At 34.2% G+C, this 23,871-nt stretch overlaps 2 protein-coding genes across 5 annotated transcripts in view; both read left to right on the top strand.

Moving 5' to 3' along the window:
• On the top strand, positions 1-7,944 carry LOC120626256 (CTP synthase). Its single transcript, XM_039893682.1, has 10 exons — positions 1-289; positions 375-545; positions 780-997; positions 1,424-1,588; positions 2,067-2,188; positions 2,465-2,719; positions 3,515-3,807; positions 4,665-4,893; positions 6,330-6,418; positions 7,051-7,944. The coding sequence occupies exons 1-10, from the start codon at positions 103-105 to the stop codon at positions 7,137-7,139; spliced, it is 1,818 nt and encodes a 605-aa protein (XP_039749616.1). The 5' UTR covers positions 1-102; the 3' UTR covers positions 7,140-7,944.
• A 6,558-nt stretch (positions 7,945-14,502) lies between these two features.
• Positions 14,503-23,871, top strand: part of LOC120626387 (vacuolar protein sorting-associated protein 13) — a 54,337-nt gene continuing 44,968 nt past the window's right edge. For all 4 annotated transcript variants that reach the window (XM_039893902.1, XM_039893899.1, XM_039893900.1 and 1 more), the window contains exons 1-7: positions 14,503-14,877; positions 14,962-15,048; positions 18,146-18,343; positions 18,693-18,913; positions 20,456-20,594; positions 21,770-21,968; positions 23,211-23,345. In XM_039893902.1, the coding sequence (XP_039749836.1) occupies positions 14,778-14,877; positions 14,962-15,048; positions 18,146-18,343; positions 18,693-18,913; positions 20,456-20,594; positions 21,770-21,968; positions 23,211-23,345 (1,079 nt within the window). In that variant the 5' untranslated portion in view covers positions 14,503-14,777. The remainder of the gene's footprint in view (positions 14,878-14,961; positions 15,049-18,145; positions 18,344-18,692; positions 18,914-20,455; positions 20,595-21,769; positions 21,969-23,210; positions 23,346-23,871) is intronic.

The following is a 23,871-nucleotide window of genomic DNA, read 5'->3' as shown; positions in this document are numbered from 1 at the left end:
ATTCATGTTTATATTTTGTCGTGAGGTGCATGGTTTTTAATTGCGCGTGTAATTTTTTTTGGTTATACTGTACCTGTATATTAAAAGAATATTTTTCTTTTTATGATTACAACCATGCCTGACATGAAATATATTTTAGTTACGGGTGGTGTTATAAGTGGAGTAGGAAAAGGTGTCATTGCCAGTTCTTTTGGAACAATTTTGAAAAGCTGTGGAATTGATGTGACTTCTATTAAAATTGACCCATATATCAATATCGACGCAGGAACTTTCTCCCCTTACGAACACGGTTAGTCTATCGACGAGTCATAAAGGAGTGGCTCTACTTCGTACGCGTTTTATGTTATTTATCTGCATCTATTTTTATTTCCTAGGTGAAGTTTACGTATTAGATGACGGTGGTGAGGTAGACCTTGATCTTGGCAACTATGAACGCTTTCTGGATATAACGTTGCACCGGGATAACAACATTACTACAGGCAAAATATATCAACAGGTTATAGAGCGAGAGCGCCGTGGCGACTACCTCGGAAAAACCGTGCAAGGTATACAAGTCATCCTTAGCATATTAATATCCTAATGCTGGGCACAGGACTCCTCTATTTTCCTCCAACAGAGAGATGGTTTAAGAGCATAGACTGATTGGCACACTGGTACTTACTAAAAATTTATGGCAATTTTGTGTATACGCAAATGACTACTTTATTAATCTTTTATTACCTGGTGATGATGAAGATATTGATAGTAAGACAATCTATTTTAATATACACATTTTACAGTTATCCCACACATTACTGATGCCATACAAGAATGGGTGCAGAGAGTAGCTCACATTCCTGTAACACCAGAAAACACACCTCCAATGGTCTGTATTGTAGAATTGGGTGGTACTATAGGGGACATAGAAGGAATGTCTTTTGTCGAAGCATTTAGACAGTTCCAGTTCAGAGTAAAAAGAGAGAACTTTTGCTGTGCTCATGTGTCTTTAGTGCCAATGGTTAGTATTTATGACATGTTTTATTCTACAATTTATTTAAATACAAAAATTATAAAGGTTTTATTAAATTGGTAATTGGGAGTGACATTTGTATGCAAAACTTGTGAATAAATTCATGAAGTATTTTATAGAATATAAACAACATGCTATTGCAGATTGGTGGATTCTAAACACATTTGAGAAAAATTTTGGAGAATTCACCTGCATGTAGGTTTCCTCATGATGTTTTCCTTCAACAAGGAAGCAAGTGATATCACAACTATGAAAAATTATAGGTGCATGCTCAGATTTTAACTCTTTTGACTTTGACTTCACTTTTGGGGGCAATCGACGTTTAGCTATCACTACTTGCCTTTTCAATCAGCTTGCAATTAAGTTATTTATTTCTCAATGCAGTTATTTTATATTTGCTATGTTATATTCCAGCCAAAATCAACAGGGGAGCCAAAAACTAAACCAACACAGTCATCTGTGCGTGAACTTCGGGGTCTTGGACTATCACCAGATCTAATATTGTGTCGTTCCGAAAAACCTATTAACCACAATGTTAAAGAAAAGATATCCAACTTCTGCCATGTTGGTCCAGAACAGGTATGAAAAGGGGATCACAATATAATTTTGAAATCACTAAGGAAAATGTAGCTATCAAAATAAAAAATAGTGAAAGTTAATTATGTATAGCATATTAACTAAAATTCATAGATTTTTTTCCTTTGGGATAATAAAGAATTTGATGTTACTCTTTTTATATAATTCTCTTTGATAAGGGTCATGTTTTAGGGGGATCTAAAGACCACAAGAAGGAACAAAGACCAGATGCCACACATGGTGGCTATGTTTTTTTTGCATAGAACAAATGAAACATGTGAAATAAAATTGTCAAAATGCCTAACTTCTAAATATAACAATAATGCTGCTTTTCGTAATTATTACATGGATCTATTTTTGATGTCTAATGACTCAGTGATCAGTCTGCAGATCATAATATATTTAAATTCATGAGTATGGCATATGATGAATTTTATAATTTAGATATGTTTTATTTAGAGAATACATTATTCTATTAAAGGTGATCTGTGTTCATGACTTGACATCAGTGTATCATGTCCCATTGCTGATGGAAAACCAGGGAGTTGTCCAATATTTGAATGATAGACTGCAACTTAACATTTCAATGCCACGCCCAGGCAGGTATGTTGATTCTTATCTTATCCATCAAATTTGGCTTTTCCACTCTCTAAAATATTAGTTTATACTTTTTAGACCGGTTTTTGTTTAAAAGTATACATTTAGAAATTTTATAATTCATTGCATTGGTTTTAAAAATATTATAATTTAAAAAATTGGGAATTTGTGATTTCATCTTATTAGTTATTAATTTAGCTGACCTAATCGAGTTAAATCATGAGGTACCACTTTCTATTTCGAATATCATCATGGTGGTGGTATATGGATTGTTTTTTGTAGATTTATGCAAAAGTGGCGAAATCTTGCTAAACGAGTTGATAACCTCAGACGCGAAGTTAACATTGCACTCGTAGGAAAATACACAAAGTTAGAGGATAGCTACGCGAGCGTTACAAAGGCTTTACAACACGCCTGTATTGCAGCGGGGTGTAAGCTAATCTTGACCTACATTGAAGCAGTCAATTTAGAGAAGCAGACAAAGATTGACGACCCTGTTGCATATCACAAAGCATGGCAAGACTTATGTAAAAGCGAGTAAGTATATAATTAATACTAATAGTTATATTACTTATCTATACTGATGTTATTAAAAGTGATTTGCTTGTTTATTTGTTATTAATAAACTCTGACAGTAATGATTTTAATAAATCTTTTAGCATTAGAAAGCCTTTTTATCCGGGAGTAACAGTGGGCTATCTATATAAAATTTAAGTAATAACAATATATCTCAAATCAAAGTAATTGAAAAGGAAATCCGATGAGAACGCGTTTATGTAGTACGTTATTATCCGCGTGCGCTGAGAAATACTATGTATTACAAAATTTAAGATCTTTAGTTGATTTAAAATATGTCCGTAAACAATAAATTTAACCATCATAAAACATTTAATGACTAAAATCTATGATCCTTTATAAAAGTATATTACTTTAAAATCTCATCAACATAGTGAAAAAATTTAATTAAAATACCAGTTCAAAAATTGAAGTCTGACTAAAAAATTTTAATCTTGCATAGATGATCTGTTCAGACTGACGAACTTCTGATTTTAAAATCAGGCCTAAGTCAATCAACATGAAATAAATAGTCAAAGTCAAATATTTCTTTGTTCAAATAGGCACAAAGATGGCACTTTGATGCGTACATTACAAGTAAAATATGACATAGAAAAGAGTTGATGGCGATAACTAAATTCGTCTACTTAAAACTAAAGCTACGAGGGTTCCAAACGCGCCCTGGTCTAAGAAGAAGCCGACAACAAACTAAGCTGGTTGAATAAGATATAATTCAAATATAAGCATTGTGTAAGATAATCTATTTATTGATTACAGTGGCATCATAGTACCTGGTGGTTTCGGTCAAAGAGGTATAGAAGGCAAAATTGAAGCTTGCCAATGGTGCAGAGAAACTCAAAAGCCCATGCTAGGTATATGCCTCGGTTTACAGGCGGCTGTGATAGAGTTTGCCAGAAACGTGCTTGGTTTGAAAGGTGCAAACAGCACTGAAGTGAACCCGGACTGTGATGATAAACTTGTGATTGACATGCCGGAACACCACCCTGGAAATCTTGGTGGTACTATGAGGCTGGGCAAGAGGAAAACATATTTGGAACCTTCCATTGTATGTAAGTATTACTGGTTATTAAAATACTAGCGATGCAGGTGCAGGCAGCATTACATAAAACCTTCCCATACGATTTTTCATCCCCTTATTTAACACACTTAAAAGTTTGTTTTTAAATTAAAGAGGATTTTTTTTAAAAAGAAACTACCCAATTTCTAGTCTTCCAACACCCATTTCATACCTTTGAAGTGGTTATTTATCCCTTTAATAGTTTATAACAATGCATACATTACATGTAAAATATAACATAGAAGTGAGTTGATGGCGATAACTACATTTGTCAACTTAAAACTAAAGCTACAAGGGTTCCAAACGCGCCCTGGTCGAAGAAGCCCACAACAAACTTAGCCGGTTTTTTTAAACGTGGGACTCTTATATAATCTTCCAACCAAAAGTAGGTAGATTTCCAGAATAAAAACACTTCTATTATGTCCAGTATACTCCACCACCTGCCTGTGTATACTTTGGTGATAAAAATGATTGGTAGGTATTTTCCTTTAGAAAATGCAATTTGTTGGTCAATGCAAATTTTCCAAACACAATTGTTTTATCTTTTGACCATCTCTGAATTGAGATCTTCTGAACATCTGACCAACGTTCGACCATCTGTCAAACTACAGCCGTAACCATTGCCACAGGTCTCGTCTAATTGTGAGGGGACCCATGTCGATGGGTTGATAATAATGGCAATGATTAACAGATATTTGATCATCTTCCATTGCATGAGCTTTTCCTTAAAATATTGGGCACAAGCCATGTATAGCTTATAGAAGATATGGATTTTGGGCTTAGACCTTTCATGCTGCTTCAATGGGTTGGCGAGCTTGATAAGCATACTGAATATATTTAATTTAACAGCTAAATTGTACAAGAAAGACGAGATAGAAGAGCGTCACAGGCATCGATACGAGGTTAATCCGGAATACATCGAGCGCCTCGAAGCAAGCGGCCTGCGTTTTGTGGGGAAGGACTCTACCCGTACTCGTATGGAAGTAGCAGTGGTCGAGACACACCCGTACTACGTGTCGGTTCAGTTCCATCCCGAGTATCTCTCTCGTCCGCTTTCTCCCAGTCCACCGTTTATGGGGTAAGTAAAGCGTTGGTTTCCTACTACAATTATAGATATCCAACCGTCAAGCTATATCAGGAAAGCAGAGTCCTTAGTGTACGTCAGTTATATATTTTAAAAATGGTACTGGATAATGGTAATGGAGTTCATCAGTCAATAACATCCACTTAAGATTATAAAACTCTACTCAAACGTCGGGTCTTTAAGGTCCCGTTGCCAAGAATCAAGTCGAGCTTTGCTAAACGTTTCAGTCCATTTATAGTCTATAAATGGACTGAAACTTTTAGCAAAGCCGTTATTTATAATAAAGTTACCAGTATTTGTGACATTAAACATTGTTCCATAAATCAGGCAAAAGCAAAAATTGTTACCTGGCTTGCTACCTTAACCTATGATTCAACAGAAAAACTTTTCTTGTGTATAGCGTAATATACAAAATGCAACTTTATCAATAATTAGAGTGTATTGTACGAATTGTTTAATCGACTGTAATTCGAGTGACAACATAAATTTATGCTGTTAAATTGTAAATAGGCACCCACGAAACAGGAATACCTAGTGTGGGTACCATCGGTAACATGGAATCTGTAAATGTTGTTTTTGATAATAAACAAAAAAAAAAAAAAAATACTTATTACTATATCATATATCCAATTCAAATATTCAACTTATAAGAAAACAAAGTATATGCCACTTTCTTATTCAAGTAAATTTCATTAAATATGAACTCAAATTGCGTACAAATGTTTTTGTGGCGAACTTAGGTGTGTGTGGTGGTTGTTAATTGGTTAACAATAGGAAAATATGGCAGACAATTTAAAGTATACATAAATTGTTGGCTTGTTGGATGCTCCTATTCTAATAAATTGTATTGGCGGTATTTCATTTTTTTTCTTATGAAAAGGAAGGTGTCTGGTTAGTATGATTTGAATAGCTTATCAGGTCCAATACAATTTCAAAGTCACTAGATCTCAGATAAATAATTTGGTCGCTGTTATTGTTTTTTTTTAATTTAGGCAAATAGCGCATAGAAAATTCTTTATCCAATTACCAATTGAAATTTCCAATCATAATTCGCATGTTGACCTTAATCGTAGTGTTTTTCAAAGATGAGTTAGTTGACTTTGTCTCATTTGGCACAACAAGAACGGTAACTTTTAGAGGTCATGCCAAGTCATATTATTCAGGCTTGCTGAAATTCAAGACCCTAGGAACGCCACTGTAGAACTATATACCGAACGATGGGTTTGGTGCGGCGGTGTTTACCGACCATACTATACCAGCTTACAACTCAACTGCCTGGCGGGCACCAACCACACTCTTGAATTTTTATTTTTAGTTATTATATTAATATAATTTATTTTATATGACAATTCAAAAACTGAATTAAGTCAATTGAGTGATTGAATTAACCAATACTACAAAACCTGATTGCCAAACATTTTTCTTTGCAGTTTAATACTTGCTTCTATTGGCAAATTGAAGAATTACTTGTCTAAAGGTTGCCGCCTCAGCCCACGAAACCAGTCCGACGTCAGCTCAGGTATTTATTAATTTACTAGTTCAGGTGTACTATTCGCGCGTTTTGCCTACTTTCCTCCTAATATTATAAGTACTATGCTCAAATTATCATTTCCGCATTTATAATGTAAGCAGAGGGTAAGCATGCGAGATACAGAAGTCCGACGAGGTCGTTTGTACAGAGCATTCGATCGGGGAATGCGAGACAGTGCCTCACTAGGAAGGGACCTACATAGCCTCGATATACTGTAGTGACGCTGTCTATCTGCCGGCTTAGACCACGAGATCAAAGACGTCGAATTACTACATCTATATACTGTGATATAAGTAGGATAAGGTATTGTAATATATTCTAAGACCCATTCCATATCAAGACACTTATACCAAATTTCATTACAGTCCGTTTATCCATTTGAACAAGAAGAAGTAATAACAGAATAGCATTTTGGTGTATGTATCCCATAGAAACCATGCTTTTTCCAGGATAAAACTTGTTAAGACACTTTCTCGTATCTACGCATAACATTACATTACTGTTGCTTCGTATGAATCCACCAATTAACTTCTGTATTTATAAGTATGCATTCATATATTAATTTTTTAGGCTTTAGTCTGAATGCCCAGTTTAAACTAAATCTTAAATTTTTTTTTCAGATGAAGAGGATATATCAATATCTTCTTTGAGTTTGATAGATGAAAGGGGGGTAGTTGAAAATGGCAAACCAGCTAACGGTGTCCATTAATATTGTTTAAGTACACATACTAATAAAAAATAATTATTATAAGAGAAAAATACGTTTAAGATATAAAACCTAGATTCTAAGCTAAATAGCTGTCTATTTGCCCTGTGTTAAATGAACTCAAGAAGTTACTTGTTTTATTATTTACTTTTTAGTTTATAGATGATATACTTATTTTTTCGGAACTAATGTTTCGAAACTAAAATGTCATATTTATGTATTTTTAATTGTTTTGTAATATACTACGTAGCAGAGAAGTAGGTACGTGGAAAATAAACTCAACTAAAGTTAAATAAAAGCCAGCATGTTTTATATGTTTCTATAAGTTCTTTAGATTTAATATATATTATTATAGATACAGTTTTTTTGATAAGTCAGTTTTTCGTAAATGAACTAGTTATTTACTTTAAGGTATGAAGATGAATTTTATGCATTACATAATATATTGTGATATATATCTGTTCATGAGACCCGAATATTAGTTTATGAGTTCGCATTTTAAAATAAATTGAAGATAATTTTATAATATCTAACCGATTTCTACAAATGTTTTATTAGTAATGTTTTCGAATTTTAATAACGTTCTAGATAATAATATAGTCACTTATGCACATTGAAATCATATCTTATACAACGTGTAAACGAATTACGAAATACTGTTAAGCGTTGCTTAAGTATATTTCAAAAGGAATTATTCTGTAAAAATATTAAATCAAAAGCAGCATATCTATTTTTCAAGTGTTGTTACTTATGACAACCCAATTGAAGATAAAAGCCCGACACGGGCATAGTACCAACGCTGTGCGACGCTTACCTAATAAAGTGACAGGAGTCACATGATTTCAATTTTGCATGTGTTTGTGGTCTGTATCTGATTTCTTTCAGTGAAAACTAAGGCAGATGTTTATTAAAATACTATTAGCGTTTCGGTTTTACCGATAATTCTCAGATACAGTAAATAATGTACCTCTAAGGCCTGTGAAGTATTATTTCGGTTTTCATTTACACGCTGGATCCTTACCCCTTAAGGGGGTAATTTATGTCAGAATCGGATTAAACTAATCAATCTTCTTTGGGTCTTTTCTTGTAATATTTATGCACACAGCAGGCTTGTAATAGCAATCTGATGCGATTTAAGTGTGACTTGTTAGGAAGCATATTGTTAAAGAGTATTATGGTATCATCGCTGTATTATGTATTGAAAGTAAAGATCTCAACAAATCGCTTTGTTAAAGTAAAGTCAGTCTATCGTGCCTCTGTATGTTTAAAATAACTTTAATCAATCTCAAATAGCAATAAATGGAATTTATTGAAACCAATTGAGATTTAAAAATGCTATTGTTTATAGCTTAAGAAAATTTGTGGCTTTTTTTCGGTCTTATAATAGTAAACAAAAACTAAAAAAAAAAGAGTTTGCTTTTTATCTCTGACGGATGTGGTTAATCTAGTTATATTACAGTACAGGTATATTACAGTGCCAAATTCGTAATAGTTATTCGTCAAACGCGCTAGTCTTTCAAATCTCATGTAGCACCCCTAGGAAGTGTTTTTATATAAACTTACTTATCTTAAATTAACTAGTCTATACAGCATAATAATGATTAGATAGCAAAAAAAATAATTATGTTATAGGTACTGTTATAAAAGAGATATTCATGAATTATTAAATAATGATCAAACTGCTTGTAGGCTAGAGAGTAATTAATATTTTAATTCATTTTGTTATCAGTGTCTCATACCTAACCTAACCTAGAATAAAATTCTAAAGTGTCATCTTAACATCTCAACTAAAATGTTTAAGCACATTTAGGTTGGTCATAGTGAAATGTATAAAGTAAACTTAAACCGAAAAATAAACCGGCTTGATTATCTTTATTCAAGCATGTTCTTATGTTTCACTAAGATGCCCGCCACGACATTGATGTCGACCCATCTTCTCTTCTTGTCTCATGTAAACAGGTCGAGATAATGGTAGATATGCTAGCACTGCAGGTGGTGGCGATTTAGGCATACAGTTTAACTTTAAGCATATACATTCCTAATTCAATTGTATATAATCGATATAAATTGTCTGTGTGTGCTGTCTAGAAAATGGCTGGAGGTAAAGTGTCCCTATGGTTTTTGTTATTTTAAAGGTATACCTAGGTTTTTAAAGTAAAGTACGGTACGGCAGGAGAACAAACTCAGAACGAAATCCGTGAAAAAAATTGTTATGCAAATGTTATATTTTTAATTTATTTCAATAATAGCCTGAAAAATATTTAAAAGATGAATCTCCACATAACAAAAACCTAGGTATAGGTTTAATAGGTTTTTTAATTTTATTTGCAATGTACAAACTTATACTCGTATGAAAAAAAAATGTTTTAAATTAGTACACGATATTTACTGGCATTAAATGAAATACGTATTTTTACTAAGGACTCGTGGTTCATAGTTCTGTACGCTCCATCCAGTTCATGCTCGATTTGTATAAAAATGGTTCCTGAATTTTCTGGACCACCGCGCATACCTTCACCTGTGCTGTGTTCTGTCAGAGAACATTGCGCTGCAAAAAATTACCTATTTTCGCTTTATTCCATTTAATATGGATCAACCCTTAAGGGAAAACCGAGCAGAAGCAGCAAACAATATTTTTGGATGACATTTGCATTACTTAGGTACGTATTCACGTATTTTAAGGACAAATAATTCTGTTGCAAGTTAATATTTAGCGACTGCGTCACGTAGTATGTACCCAGAGTGCATGTGAATGTGTAGTCCACTCCTGTTTCCAACGCATTTCCATGCACTCTAGATCAGCTGCTATGCACTGCATCTAGTAGCTCGACCTTGGCGGAACGTACAGGCAGATATATTTCTTTCAATATCTATATTAATGATGTTCTATAAAGGTATAAAAGTGTTAATTACCATAACATTAACAATATTGAAGATACATTGATTCTTTTGTTAAAATATTCTATATTAATTATTAATATACAATATTTTAACAAAAGATCTATGTAATAGATTTATGTAATAGAGAATAACATTTGTCCACAGAATTGAGAACATATAGAAACCTTTTACTCAAGTAATATTAAAGCATCAAAAAGTACTCCACTTTAGTACTGTTTCTCGAACAGGTCACTTCATTCCATTTAGCAGTTGAGAGTAGATGTTGCACCTCTAATGTTCTTAACGTTTCCCATAAAATGGGCAAAATGGGAAAGTTTGTAAGCTCAGCATCACTCCGCGGGTGTGAAGTGAGATGTGCGTGTGGCGTTTTCACTGTTTTTGGACACAATGAACTGCATGCAATGGTGGCGTAATGAGGGTCCCGTATGTTCTTAATTCTGTGCATTTGTCATTGTACAAGAAATAAATCACATAAATATGTTATATTTATCAGTAGGTATTTAAAAATATTCCTCAATCGCGCAAAGTCCAGATAATCATTTCATTAAAAGCGGCATATTGGCTTTATGTTTGAGGTGCTTTTCTGTACTCGTTTAGATTTCATCGCTGTTGCTTGTATCCATGGAATAACCTATGAAATAATAAAAAGTCGTTTATTTTCAAAATTTCGTTTCATTTGTTCAACTAGTTTTAAATGTCCGCTAAACACGTAACTAATTTTTAAATCACATTCATTGATAGATTTGGTTCGATAAGTTATCACAAAAAAGGCCAAGTGACTAAGAAAATAAAAATGGGAACGGACAACGGCGTCCTCCGTGCTACTACTACCATCTGCGATCACACACTCATCCAAAGACTAAAATAGTATACTTGAACCCATTTGCCCAGCGTCAGCCCAGAAACCAGTCCACGGCTGGACTAAAGGCTATTGATAGGTGACATAAGTATTAATCTATACATATAATAAAATCGTAGACTAGCCGTGTCTGTAAGTACATAAAATATTTTTGCAAATAGATAACTGGGATACGTTAGAAATAAGCAATAGAACGTAAAAATGCAATTTTTGGAGCTTCTGTCTGTTTGTTGGTATGTCTGTTGGTCTGTGCGCGTATCACGCTAAAACTACTGAACCGATTTGAATGCAATTTGGTGCATTTATAGCTGATACTTAGGATTAAAATTTAAAAAATTGGTTGTCTGTAAAGTCGGCTTACTGACGATAGTTGAACGTGACAACGTCGTAAGAAAATACTGATGGAATGGTTGCATTTTTCAAAAGAAAATTTTAATTTTATTTGTTTGATAGATATTATCGTTGCTATAAACAATTAACACCACATTCACTTTTCACTGCACTTCATCCTTGCCGAAAACATGTAAATGTATTATTGTATAGAAGCTGTCTACGCGGACGCATCGCTCACTCAAGTAGGAGAGAGACAGATGTCCAACGCGGAGGCCGACTGTGCTTCTTTGTCGCTAGTTCCGCGCTCTCGCTTGCACTTCAAGCCTTGAATGGAACGCCTCAGAGCGAGGTAACGACGCAAACGTCATGTTTTTTCGTGCGTGCAGCCGGCTCCATCGAATTATAAGACGTTGTCACGTCAAAATACTTTTCGTCTCGAACAACAGGGTTCGTCCGGGATATGCGATGAAAGTTTTTGCACATTCCCTTCATAATTCCGCCATACCTATATTTTGTATTCTAAGATTTTATATATAGATATAGATTGCCGGTAGAAACAAAAGTGGGTTACATATGTAAAGCAGTATTCATTCTTATTCAAATAAATTGTTTTATAATAAGGGATATTCTTATCAGCAAAAAACCTTTTTAATTATTCTGCCAGACATCTCTCAAATGAAGTGTTTCTGGGGGATGCTTTAAAAACAAAAACAAACTCGGATGAAGTCGCCGGCAAAAGCTAATATTTAATATATTATTAAGGTGTATGGATATCTGAGTGGGTCTTCCCTCCATAAGAGAGTTGTCGGAATCCTCTGTTGTCACCTCAGGGACCCCCATAGGCCTGCACACAGTCAATGTCATTGACAATATGCAAAGTATATATTGTGTGCTTTAGTCGTTATCCAAAGTGAACTAAAGTCGTAAAGCCTCCACCTTCTAGGATAATGCTGAGATAGGAATTTCCATTCTTCGTAGTTTGGGTTGCCATCACCCGTATTTATATCCTCTTTGCAGCTATCGCTCAAATTTAGCTAAATATAAAGGACCTACTCTTATATCTGTGCATTTTGTCATAGAGCTATTGACAACCTTGGGATAGTTTTTTTTTTTTTTTTTTTTTTTTTTTTTTTTTTTTTTTTTTTTTTTTTTTGCTTTTTTTTTTTTTTTTTTTTTTTTTTTTTTTTTTTTTTTTTTTTTTTTTTTTTTTTTTTTTTCGGCGGGAAACTTCGTACATGGCGGACGCGGTTTTCTCAAATTTTTCTTTGATTTTACTGTAAACTCGTCTTGAAAAGGATTTGGTGTTGTTTATATTGAACTGTAACTTGGCCTGTCAATTTGTGCACACGTGTTAGTGAGATTCCGGTGTAATTTCGGTGTTTTATGTGAATTTACACAGCAGCAGAAATAGTTGTTATTGGTGATATTCGTATAAATCTAACCGTATTTGGTGTTGGTTAAATATTTATTATGTGTCTGTAGTTATAGTGTTTCCAGTAAAATGGATCTAGATACACCTCCTGAGCCGCCCGACCCGGGGGCATCAGCCTCGTCTCGCAAACGACAAGGAGAGGATACCAACGTATATGCGGCCAAAAAAACTATAACTGATCCTACTCAGGTAAACCCATCCGTTCAAAGCCTTTACATACATCCTTCCTTCACCGAAGGCGCCAAGTCATACTCTGACGATGATAATGGGCCTTTTATCGTCCAAGTCTCACGGGAAGTGGAGGACCCATCCTCTGGAGCGTCATTACGGGCTATAAATTTCGGTCAATTCTTGCACAAACACAAAATTGGTTCAATTATCCACGACGGCGTCAAAAATATAGGCCGCAACAAAATTACTGTAGAGTTTACTTCTGCCCAAGCTGCCAACAACTTTCTGGTTAGTCCAGTTTTGAAGTTATGCAAATATAGAGCTATAATTCCCACATACAACATAACCAGAATGGGGCTGGTGAAAGGAGTTCCCGTGGACTGGTCGATGGACGAGCTTGTTGATTCGCTAGAGCTCCCGCCTGGCTGTGGTGAGGTTCTGAAATCAAGGCGACTGAACAGAAAATCTGTCACAGAGGGTGTCATCACTTGGGTGCCTACCCAATCTGTTGTCCTAACCTTCAGGGGGCAAATGCTTCCTGCTAAGGTATATTCATACCACACCTCACTGCCAGTTGAAACATATAAACTTCCAACAATACAGTGCCAGAACTGCTGCCGTTTTGGCCACATTAAAACAATCTGCAGATCTAAGCCCAGATGCTACAGATGTGCTCAGCCCCATACAGGTGACTCATGTTTGGTCATCAAGGAATTATCTACATGTTTACACTGCTCTGGTAGTCATTTTGCTACTGATAAAGACTGCCCAGAATTCTCCAGGCAGCAATCTATTAAAATGGTCATGTCTCAGAATAATAAATCTTACATTGAAGCATCATCTCAGTTTCCTCCTGTCCGCAGGTCCTATGCTGAGATAACAAAAGAAATGTTTACTCCTACTAATGTAACTTCCTCCAAAACCTCCTACCGGCAAACAGTTTTCCGCTCTCCTCGTCCCCGAGCTCCTCTAGCAAAGGGCTACGATAAAAAAGCTGTTCAGACTATTGTCGGTGATTACTCCTCATCCCTTCCTAATGGATGCGCTCTCAACAACAATGTTGAGAACCCTCCCTCCCAAGGTAAAATGCTTGAGTTTATCTCCGAATTTCTACTTAGTATTGTCGCTCCATGTAGTGAAATTCCCTTACCGCCCAACGTTGCCAAAAACTTAAGCCAACTTTTTAAACTACTCCAAAATGGGCCCAATAACCCTGCTACAGTGGAACTGTAAAAGTTTACGTCCCAAGAAACATGAGTTAACCTTCATAATCCCACCATTCTTCCTCCCAAAGTCCCCCGTCCTTTGAGTGTTAAATGTTTTTTAATGTTTGTTTTCAGTCCTTATTGTAGATTTTTATGTAAATATATAGTAAGTAATAAAATTAAAGTATAATGTACAAAAAATATCCGTGTAAGATATATATGCATGTGTTGTCTGTGTCCTTAGGTTAAAGAGCTAACTAGCTAATAACAACTATTTCTTGGTACAAATTCAAAATTAACTTTTCATTAGTTTCACCGATCAATCTCCTTCGTGCCTTCTTCATCTACAAGACATTGGCGAAATACCTTGTGCCCAGTTGGCGCAGACAAAAGCCATAAACAAGAATTGAATTGAACCTTGGGATATTTTGACATTGACATGCAAATAAAGTTCAGATATTTCGCAATCTGTATTTACGTTTTTCGGTGTTAGGAAGGTTTCGTTAATTGTGTTTGGAGTTAGACGAATTAAATTAAGAACTTACGAGTTTTCAAATCAATCTAAATAATAATTGTGTGTTGCGTAATGCTATAAAAAATTAGCGGATATACGGCACATTTTATGTGCCACACTTTTGGGCTTTTCAGATAAAGCATGTTTATGTTTTGAATTCATTATCATGCCCTGATAAAAAATATTCTATATTTTCATGAAATGATAAAGATTTTTAAAATCTACAATGGTTTTTGAGTCTATAGTTGTAGATGTATTGAACAGGTTTCTTGGGGACTACGTCGAAAATTTAAACAGATCCCAACTAAAGCTCGGGATTTGGGGCGGTAAGTTTCGTGCAAAGCGTGATGTCATACAAAGTACCTACAAGTTATTTTTAATTATATTTTTATGTCCATATATTTTTTCAGGTGACGTAGTACTAGAAAATCTGATTTTAAAACAAAATGCGTTGGAAGAACTCAACATACCTGTTCAAACTGTTTATGGCCACTTAGGTATGCATTTTTTATATTTTAATACCATTTGTATAGCCTATTAATTTTTTTTTTAATTCAAGTCTATAAATGTTACATTTTGCCAAATTTTATGATAATTTTTTTTAACGATGCTTTCAACATGTCATTTCATTTCTGTTTTGCTATTTAAACTTTGAGCTTCCATTGGGAACTTAATATCAGACTGAGCTATAAGCAAAGTGTGGCTGGCTATAATATTGTTAATTAGACTAATTAAATAATCTGAGCAATCATTACTACTTTTGTTTATCCATAATACTGGGACCATATTAGGACTAAAAGTTTATTTTTCTTCTAAGAAGATAAATAAAGATACAAAAAGTATTTAGAACATAAAGGCCAACAATATGTCATCAATTGAAAAATTTGTGTTTTAATTGTTACACTTAAGTTAGAACCAAAGAATATGCGGAAAATTCAACACAGTATCTATAATTTTCTGTGGTATATAGATTTGTATAACAATAATTAAAAAATTAGAATTTAAATCATTGAACTTTTGAATATTTCTCTTTCCTTGGCCTAAATTCCTATGTGCTTAATTTCATAATACAACTATTATGCCAATGGAAATATCAAATAGTACTACATCTATCATAACTAATCTATTGTTATCAATACTGCATCTCAAGTCTGTAATCTGTAAGTCTCAATTAATAGTGGCTAATGCCAGCACATTTTTTTGCTATAGTTTATTGTCTTACTTACTGTTTGCAAGATTAAAACATGTATTGCTTTGATATGTGTTACAAATGGTAAAGGATGAAATAAATCTATTTAATGTAAGTTTTATTTGAATTGTTATAATGTGTCATCTTGACCTCTACAAGTGATAAAGGATAAACCAATGGCATGTTTAGAATAATGATTATTACTATCAAAATACAGATACTGAGACAATGGCTTGAAATCTCAAGTTATGGAAGGTTAATGCAATTTATTCTAATCTTTTTAAAAAAAAATCCCTGTCTGGCCCTCTCTTTGCATAGTTAGTATAATTATATTTATTTTTACTCAATATTTATTTTATAACCTGTAAATTCTATTACAATCTTTGTTTTTCACAACTGCCCACCATCCTGAACCAATGTCATGAATGTTTTCAATTATGATTATTATTACGAACATATCAAGGTATGGAAGAGTAAAACAATATTTTTTAAACTTTTTGTATAAAACCCTGTCTAGCCCTCTTTATTGTTTAACCTTTATATAAGGACATATTTTTTTTTGCAACCCTCCAATGTTTAGGGTAATTGTATATATGAAATAACCACATAAATAACATAAAGATTAAAGTTCAATGCTTGTTGGATAATAAACTATTGAATAATTCTAAAATATTTACTGAACTAAATATTAATAATTACAAATAAAATTATGAACTTCCTTTTTGGAAGCTTTTGAGCCTCTGACTTGTAGGGGAAGCCGGGAAGTACTTTATTTTACATTACAAAGTGCCAGGGGTCTATTCAAGGTTAATTGATACCATATATAAATACAATATATATAATAATCTTTGTGTGTCCTGTGATGGTCAACTTTTTTATCCAAGCAGGAAAATTTATATATATGTTTAAATAAAAAAGTCTTTAATGAAAGTCACCCAACCAAATATAATTCTATAAATAAAATCAATAAAGAATCTACTAACAAGGTTACAATAGTTAGCATGCACCTTGGAACTCCTTCTAATTAATATGGAGTAACATAGTTTGAAGAGTGACATCATGCCCTCAAATACCTGTTTGATTGTCAAGTGACTCACACAAGTTACATTGTCTAGTAAAATGTGAGTCTGTCTTCAAAACCGATGATAACGAAAAATGTTATATTACGAGATATAATTATAGCTATTGATTTTTGTATATACAGTTTTGTATCCAGCTTTGCTACTGGGCACTTTTTATTAATAGTCATCATTATCATCATCATATCAACCCATTACTGGCCCACTACAGGGCACAAGTTCCCCTCCCACAATGGGAAGTTTGAAATTTCTGCACCTTAACAATGTTTCTTGCTAAATTTAGCACTACTTTATTGAGTTGCAATGAACCTAATTAGCACCTTTATATGGTATGACTTATATTATAATGTTATACAGTGATTAATGAGTGATCAAATATTATTTTAGGGCACTAAAAATAATTGCAACCTTCATAATTCATAACAGTATGTATATTCATGTTATCTGAAGTGTTAAGATAACAAGTTGTGACTGCAATATTATGATTAAAAGTTATAAAAATTGTTAGGTCTTACTCTGTAAACATGTACTTGTCTCTTAATTATATGCCAAATATGGAGGTAGTGAGTTTTAAATTAATAATTTTAGAAGCCTAAAGTTAAGACATTAGTTTTATGCTCCATTGATCTTAGTTATTATCATTAATATGTGATATTAATAATTAAAGCGTGCCTACCTGTATTGGAATTGAATGATGGACGGGTCTATGTTCCAAAAGTTTAAGTGTTTTATCCCTCTTTTCTATGAGAGAATAGACACCTAAATGAAACTTTAATATGCTGAGGATGATGATGCTTCTAAAATAATATTTATTTTATATATTGTTTCTATAAGCTAATCTAAGATAAAAGATACAGTTATTGCTAATTAAAATTGGATTAAAGCCAATTCTCTATATTATTATCAGAAGTATTGTTAGTGATAAGATTATACTACTATTAACTTTTTAGACTCTTTAAAGTTGTTTCATTGCGTTTTCAAAAATATATCACAGTTGTTGGCACGGGTCTTCTCTCAGAATGAGAAGGGCTTAAGCAGTAGTCCACCATGCTCGCCAAGTGCGGATTGGTGGACTTGACACGCTCTTGAGACCACTATTAAGAATATTGCAGGCATGCAGGTTCCTTCACAATGTTTTCCTTCACCATTACAGCATGTGTTATTTATTGTTTTAAATTAAAAAGCACGGGGATCAAACTCGGCCCCTTCGAAAGAGTAGCCGAAGCTTTACCTGTTTAGTACATGTCATTTTATACACTTAAGTAAGTGTTATATTTATACTAAAGTGTTTTGTTTAATCACACTAAAATGAATAATCTCCTACAGGAAAGCTTGTACTGAAAATACCTTGGAAAAATCTTTATGGTGCATCTGTAGAAGCGACAATAGAAAGATTGTTTCTTATTGTCAATCCCACTGCTGAGGTTAAATATGACCCTGAAAAAGAAGAAAAAATGGCACTGGCTGCCAAACAGGCAGAGCTTGCTCGTGTTGAAGAAGCTAAGAAGAAGGAGGCAGAAAAAGGTTTGATTAGTAATAGTTGCATTTTTTGAATACTACATCATGTTGTTAATCTCGTTTTACCAAAAGAACGCCATGTATTGATAGTAACCTGAAGTGAAAATTCCAATACAAAAGGCTTTTCTGATTTTTTTATATATATTGAGACATGTAACATTTTGTTGTTGGGTTGAATCTCTGTTGCATTTACAACATGGTTATTCTTATAAAATCTATTTACAATAGAAAGTGTAACCCGCCAATAGCATGGCGGGTGTAAACTATACCTATAATTCTTTATCGGAATATATAGAGGCATTTGCCCAGCTGTGGGACACTTATAAGCTGTAACTATTTATAATTATAATTGCAGATGACAAACTGGACGAAACATTTGTTGAAAAATTGGTAACGCAAATTATCAAGAATGTCCAGCTTAAAATAAGCGATATACATGTTAGATATGAGGACAGCATAACAAATCCTAAGGCACCCTTCTCGTTTGGGGTAACCCTTCACAATCTGTCTGTACACACCACAGACGAGAACTGGAAGCAAACTGTTATACAAGAAGCTGTTACAAAGATTTTTAAAGTAAGTTATTAGACGTTTAATAAAATTTAAAATAATGAATTACTCTAGATACAAAAATACCGCAAACCGCATCTACCCTTATGGATAACACCTTTAGGTCATATATTTACGTTTATAGCAAGGAAAATTTATCGTAATAGGAATTTTAAGAACGATCTATATTGGATAGAAGCAGGCGTTACTTTGCGGAATTCCATGATATATTATAAAAATCGATCTTAATTTGCTATAGTTCGCGTAAAGCACGAGAATCTGTATGGTGTAATTTATAATTTCAATTTCTTCAATCCTTATACTCCACACATAACTCATCTTCGGAAATGTACCCTCTACGCACGTTTCGCTCCGAAACAGGAGCATCCTCAGGAGATGTTGACTTTACAATGAATAATTGTTTCATACATATTCTTCTGCTTTTCGCGGAGTATAGCAAATTAAACAAAATTTTCATAATATAACGATCTTTGGCAAATTAATTAAATGTATATTATATTTCACTATCATCATTCTTCTGGCGCTTTCCCTATTTGGGGTAGGCCCTCCTGATACTTCTCCGCCATTCAATACAGTCTTGTGTCATTTCTGACGTTCTTCTTCTTCTTCTTCTGCTTGCGGCTCAGGTTGTCCTGGTCCCTGGGTCACGTCGACCGGTTACGATGTATTGTTACGTCTAGATCTCCCAGCAAGTATTGGTCGCCGCCAGGAACAGCAGCACTTTCCTTGCTGGAAGAAGTTTAGCATCCTCTGGTTGTATTATATACTTCCCCAAAAGAGTGCTGCGTTTATGCATCAACGCGGGACAGTAACAGCCTAAGGAGCAGCCTCTTTGTAGAGTAAGCATAGATCTGTGTCCAGCAGTATTTCTGACGTTAGGCCCAGAGTTTTCATGTCATTTAATACGGTTCTAGTCCAGGTGGTAAGAGGGCGTCCTCTACCTCTTTTGCCTTCATCTATAGCCATTACTCGCCGTGTCATGTGGCTTTTGTCTCTACGCATTATATGCCCATCCCAGCGCAATCGGCCCTCCTGCATCTTATGCTGTACTTCTGCAACTTTAAAAGAGCCTCAGATGAACTCATTCTGAATTTTTTCAATCTTTTCTGTTCGTCACTCTTCCTCATTCACCAGCATTCGGATCCATTGAGCAGAGCCCTTATTGTCCACTGCCTTTAACTTATTATATTCACCGTGTAGGAAAAACATCATCCATTCTTCATTTGAGTGTTTAACTTACCAAAGCACCTTTTTATCCTTGGGGGTCACAACTAACACTCTCGAAAGATGTAAATCCTTCCATTTTAAAATCAATATACATAAATATTATACAAAAAGTTTGAAATATAATATATGTATTTCTTCATTATGTCTACCCTGAAAATATAATACTTAAAAATGAATTTCTCCATACAAAAAAATTGAAGTTGGCTCTAAAAATTCTGATTTATAACTATAATCCAAAACTATAAACGAAAAATGATAAACATTGTGTTCGAATTGATAATTCTTTTGTCACCAAACCAAGACACTGAATTTATTTTACAGATTTTAAACTTAGAAGGTTTAGCTGTTTACTGGAATCCTGCCACGGAATTGTATTCAAAGTCCGATGCTGACAATATTAAAAAGAGACTTCAGGGCGAGATTGCTACGAAATCCGTAAAACCATCGTTTTATAAATATGGTAATACATACAGTTATTTTCGTAGGTGTACAGTAAGGAGTTGAGATTGCATTCAAAATTATAGTTTGAAAAAAAAAAAAATAAGATGTGCCCTAGGTTTCCAATTGTAATAATTGTGAATACCAAGACAATTCTCACATAGATTGTGTGATGTTATATCATCATCATTATCAACCAATTATTGGCGCACTACAGGCCACAGGTCTCCTCTAAGAATGAGAAGGGCTTAGGCAGTAGTCCGCTACGCTGGCCAAGTGCGGATTGCTTGCGAACATGCTGGAGATGTCTCAGGAGGAAACCTGCACGGTTTCCTCACGATGTTGTAGCAAGTGATGTTTTAATTGCTTAATTTAAATTAAAAGTGCATATAACTCCGAAAAGTTAAAGGTCGAGGATCGACCTCGATCTTCCCAAAAGGGAAGCCGAAACCTTACCCACTAGTTATTACCGCTATCTCTTGATAGTTGGCTATAAATTTATTTCTTTCATGTACTACTACTAGGGACATAAAAGTCTTGCTGTAAGAACTATTGGCACTCATCCAAATGGAACACAGTTGGCTTTGATATATTAAAGCCATTGGGTTAAATTCGTAGTTCCTAGCAAAATATATAATCCGTGAAGTTACTGTTGACAGTAACAATTTTTTTCTGTATATGTTTTTATCTTTCAAAGCTGTTAATGTAGCTAAAGATCATGGAGGGTTCTATAAGAAATACCAGAAAATTCTCAGCCTTTTAGCATTAAAACCAACAAGTTTTGTTCTACGACTTCAAAATTCAGTATTAATTTATATCGTATAAAAATATTTTTAGATTATTTATTTCAAGTAAAAAAATTAATAAATCATGTTATTTCTGTAAAATGACATTACACTGTGAAAAAAGTGCAAAATACTATTCGGCAACGTCGCGTAGTCAGGTCAGTGAACGCGCGATAGGGATGTGGTTCACGCGCTGTTGCCGATATTACAGAATAGTAACATGTAGAGTATCTATAACACAAAGAGAAAAATATTGAATATTTTATATTTAACAAACTGTCGAGATTAAAAAAAATTCGTAAAACCTGAATAACAAATCCCATGGCATTTGTAAAAAACTAAAAAACGCGGGTCGCGGAACGCGGCTAGTTAATAAATATTTTATGACTTAAGTAAATCTGTATTATTGCAGCATTGGGACCAATAAATGCAACAGCAAAATTGAAATTGAATCCAAAACCGGAAGGAGATACAGTTAAGTTTAGTATACCAAAGGTGATTCTTAGTCTGCATATGGAACAATTATTTGTTAGTCTTACAAAATCTCAATACCAAGATATGATGCTATTAGCAGATTCTATGGACAGAATGACTAAAGGAGCACCCTACAGGTACGCTTGCGCTTGTTAATATCTTTATAGTTACTGTTACTTTTTATAATAGAACGTGTAACCGAATAACGAAATACTGTTGAAGGGTGTATAAGTATATTTCACCCTGTAAAAATATTAAATCAAAAAAACATGTATATTTATTTTTCCATTTAAACGAATTCAAAACCAGTTATGCCAGTTCAGTGAGTCTCATATACAGGGAGAAGGTGTCCCATGTTTGGTATGTCGCGTACATAGGAAGCAAGTATATTTTATGCAAGTTTAGTACGTCTCGTATACAGGAATAAGGTGTCGTTTATTAAAGTTTAGTAAATTTATATACAGGAAGCAAGTGTCGTTTATGCAAGTTTAGTACGTCTGGCGTACAGGAAGCAAGTGTCGTTTATGCAATTTTAGCACGTCTCGTATACAGGAAGCAAGTGTCGCAGGTTTTGTACGTCTAGTGTACAGGGAACAAGTATCGTTTATGCCAGTTCAGTGAGTCTTATATACAGGAAGAACGTGTCACTTAAGCAAGTTTAGTTCGTCTCGTACTTAGGAAGCAAGTGTCTTTTATGCAAGATTAGTACGTCTCGTTTATAGGAATTACTGTAGTTTATGCTAGTTTAGTACGTCTTGTACACAGGTCATAATGTCGTTTATTCAAGTCACTTCCTTTCTGTTTGCCAGACGTACTAAACGTCTAAAGGAAGTGACTTTTATGCAAGTTCAGTACGTCTCATATACAGGAGGCTAGTGTCGTTTATGCAAATTTAATACGCCTGGTATACAGGAAGAAAATGTCGCTCATGCAAGTTTAGTACGTCTCGTACAAAGGTCGCGAGTGTCTAAATGCAAGGTGTTGTCCAAGTATGCATAAAGAAACGAATTGAAAGATAAGCATGTATGAAAAAACTATTTTGCCTAATAAGATAAAATAATGTTACTAGGGCAGCTAATAATGAATTTCTATTAATTAATTAATGAAAGATTAACGTGTTCCTAATGAGTTCCTTCCTTAATAAAATAGAGAAACGGCTAGCACACTACGTTGCTATCTGACCCGAGCTTAGCCTAATAACTTGGCATTAAACCGAGTTATTTGGCCGAGTACGAGTAATTAAAAGACTGCTGAGTATGCTGAGTGCTGAGTAGTAGATGAGTACTCGTCCCATCACTAATTGACAGTTGAATTATATGACAGTTCTAATGAATTTTGTTTAAACTATCCGCATAAATATAATCAATATTCACTTTCAGAAAATACCGCCCTGATTTGAAAATATACAGGGGGCATTATAAAGCGTGGTGGCATTTCGCTTTTAAATGTATATTAGAAGAAGAGGTGAAAAGAAGGCGCAGAAATTGGGATTGGAACCATATGTTGTCTCATAGGTAAAGTGGTTTTTGGATTTTTGTGCCACTCATTGCACTAAGAATTATTGACTTTCATTACTTTTAATATTTTTTTAATTGTTAAGCATTATATTAAATACCAGCGGACCCTCTCGACTTCGTCCGCCAATGAGTTAACTTTAAAAATTAGTCGTATGTTGTTGCAGACTGTTTTTTAGAGTTTTAAAGAAACAATTCCTATATTCTTACTATAGAATATACTTCCGTCGTTCGGCGTAAAACGTATCGTAACCGTTCACGCATCATAGTGGTCGTGGTAGCCATTACCTCAATTGATAGTACCAAAAAAACAAAAAATCGAAAGCAATACCGCATTTTCTGAGATGAGTGCGTTTAACAAAACAAACTCAAAACCTTTATATTATAGCTGACACGTGCCCCGCTGCTTATTTCTTTATTTGTTAAAAATTTTTACTCATGTTGAAATTATGAATGTAGCTCTGAGTGCTATGATCATCGAACCTATCGTCTTCATAATATAAGTATGGATAGCAAGTAGCTCACA

This window comes from Pararge aegeria, chromosome 9 (genome assembly GCF_905163445.1).
Source record: "Pararge aegeria chromosome 9, ilParAegt1.1, whole genome shotgun sequence".
NCBI lineage: Eukaryota > Metazoa > Arthropoda > Insecta > Lepidoptera > Nymphalidae > Pararge > Pararge aegeria.
This window is presented reverse-complemented; position numbering and strand designations above follow the sequence as displayed.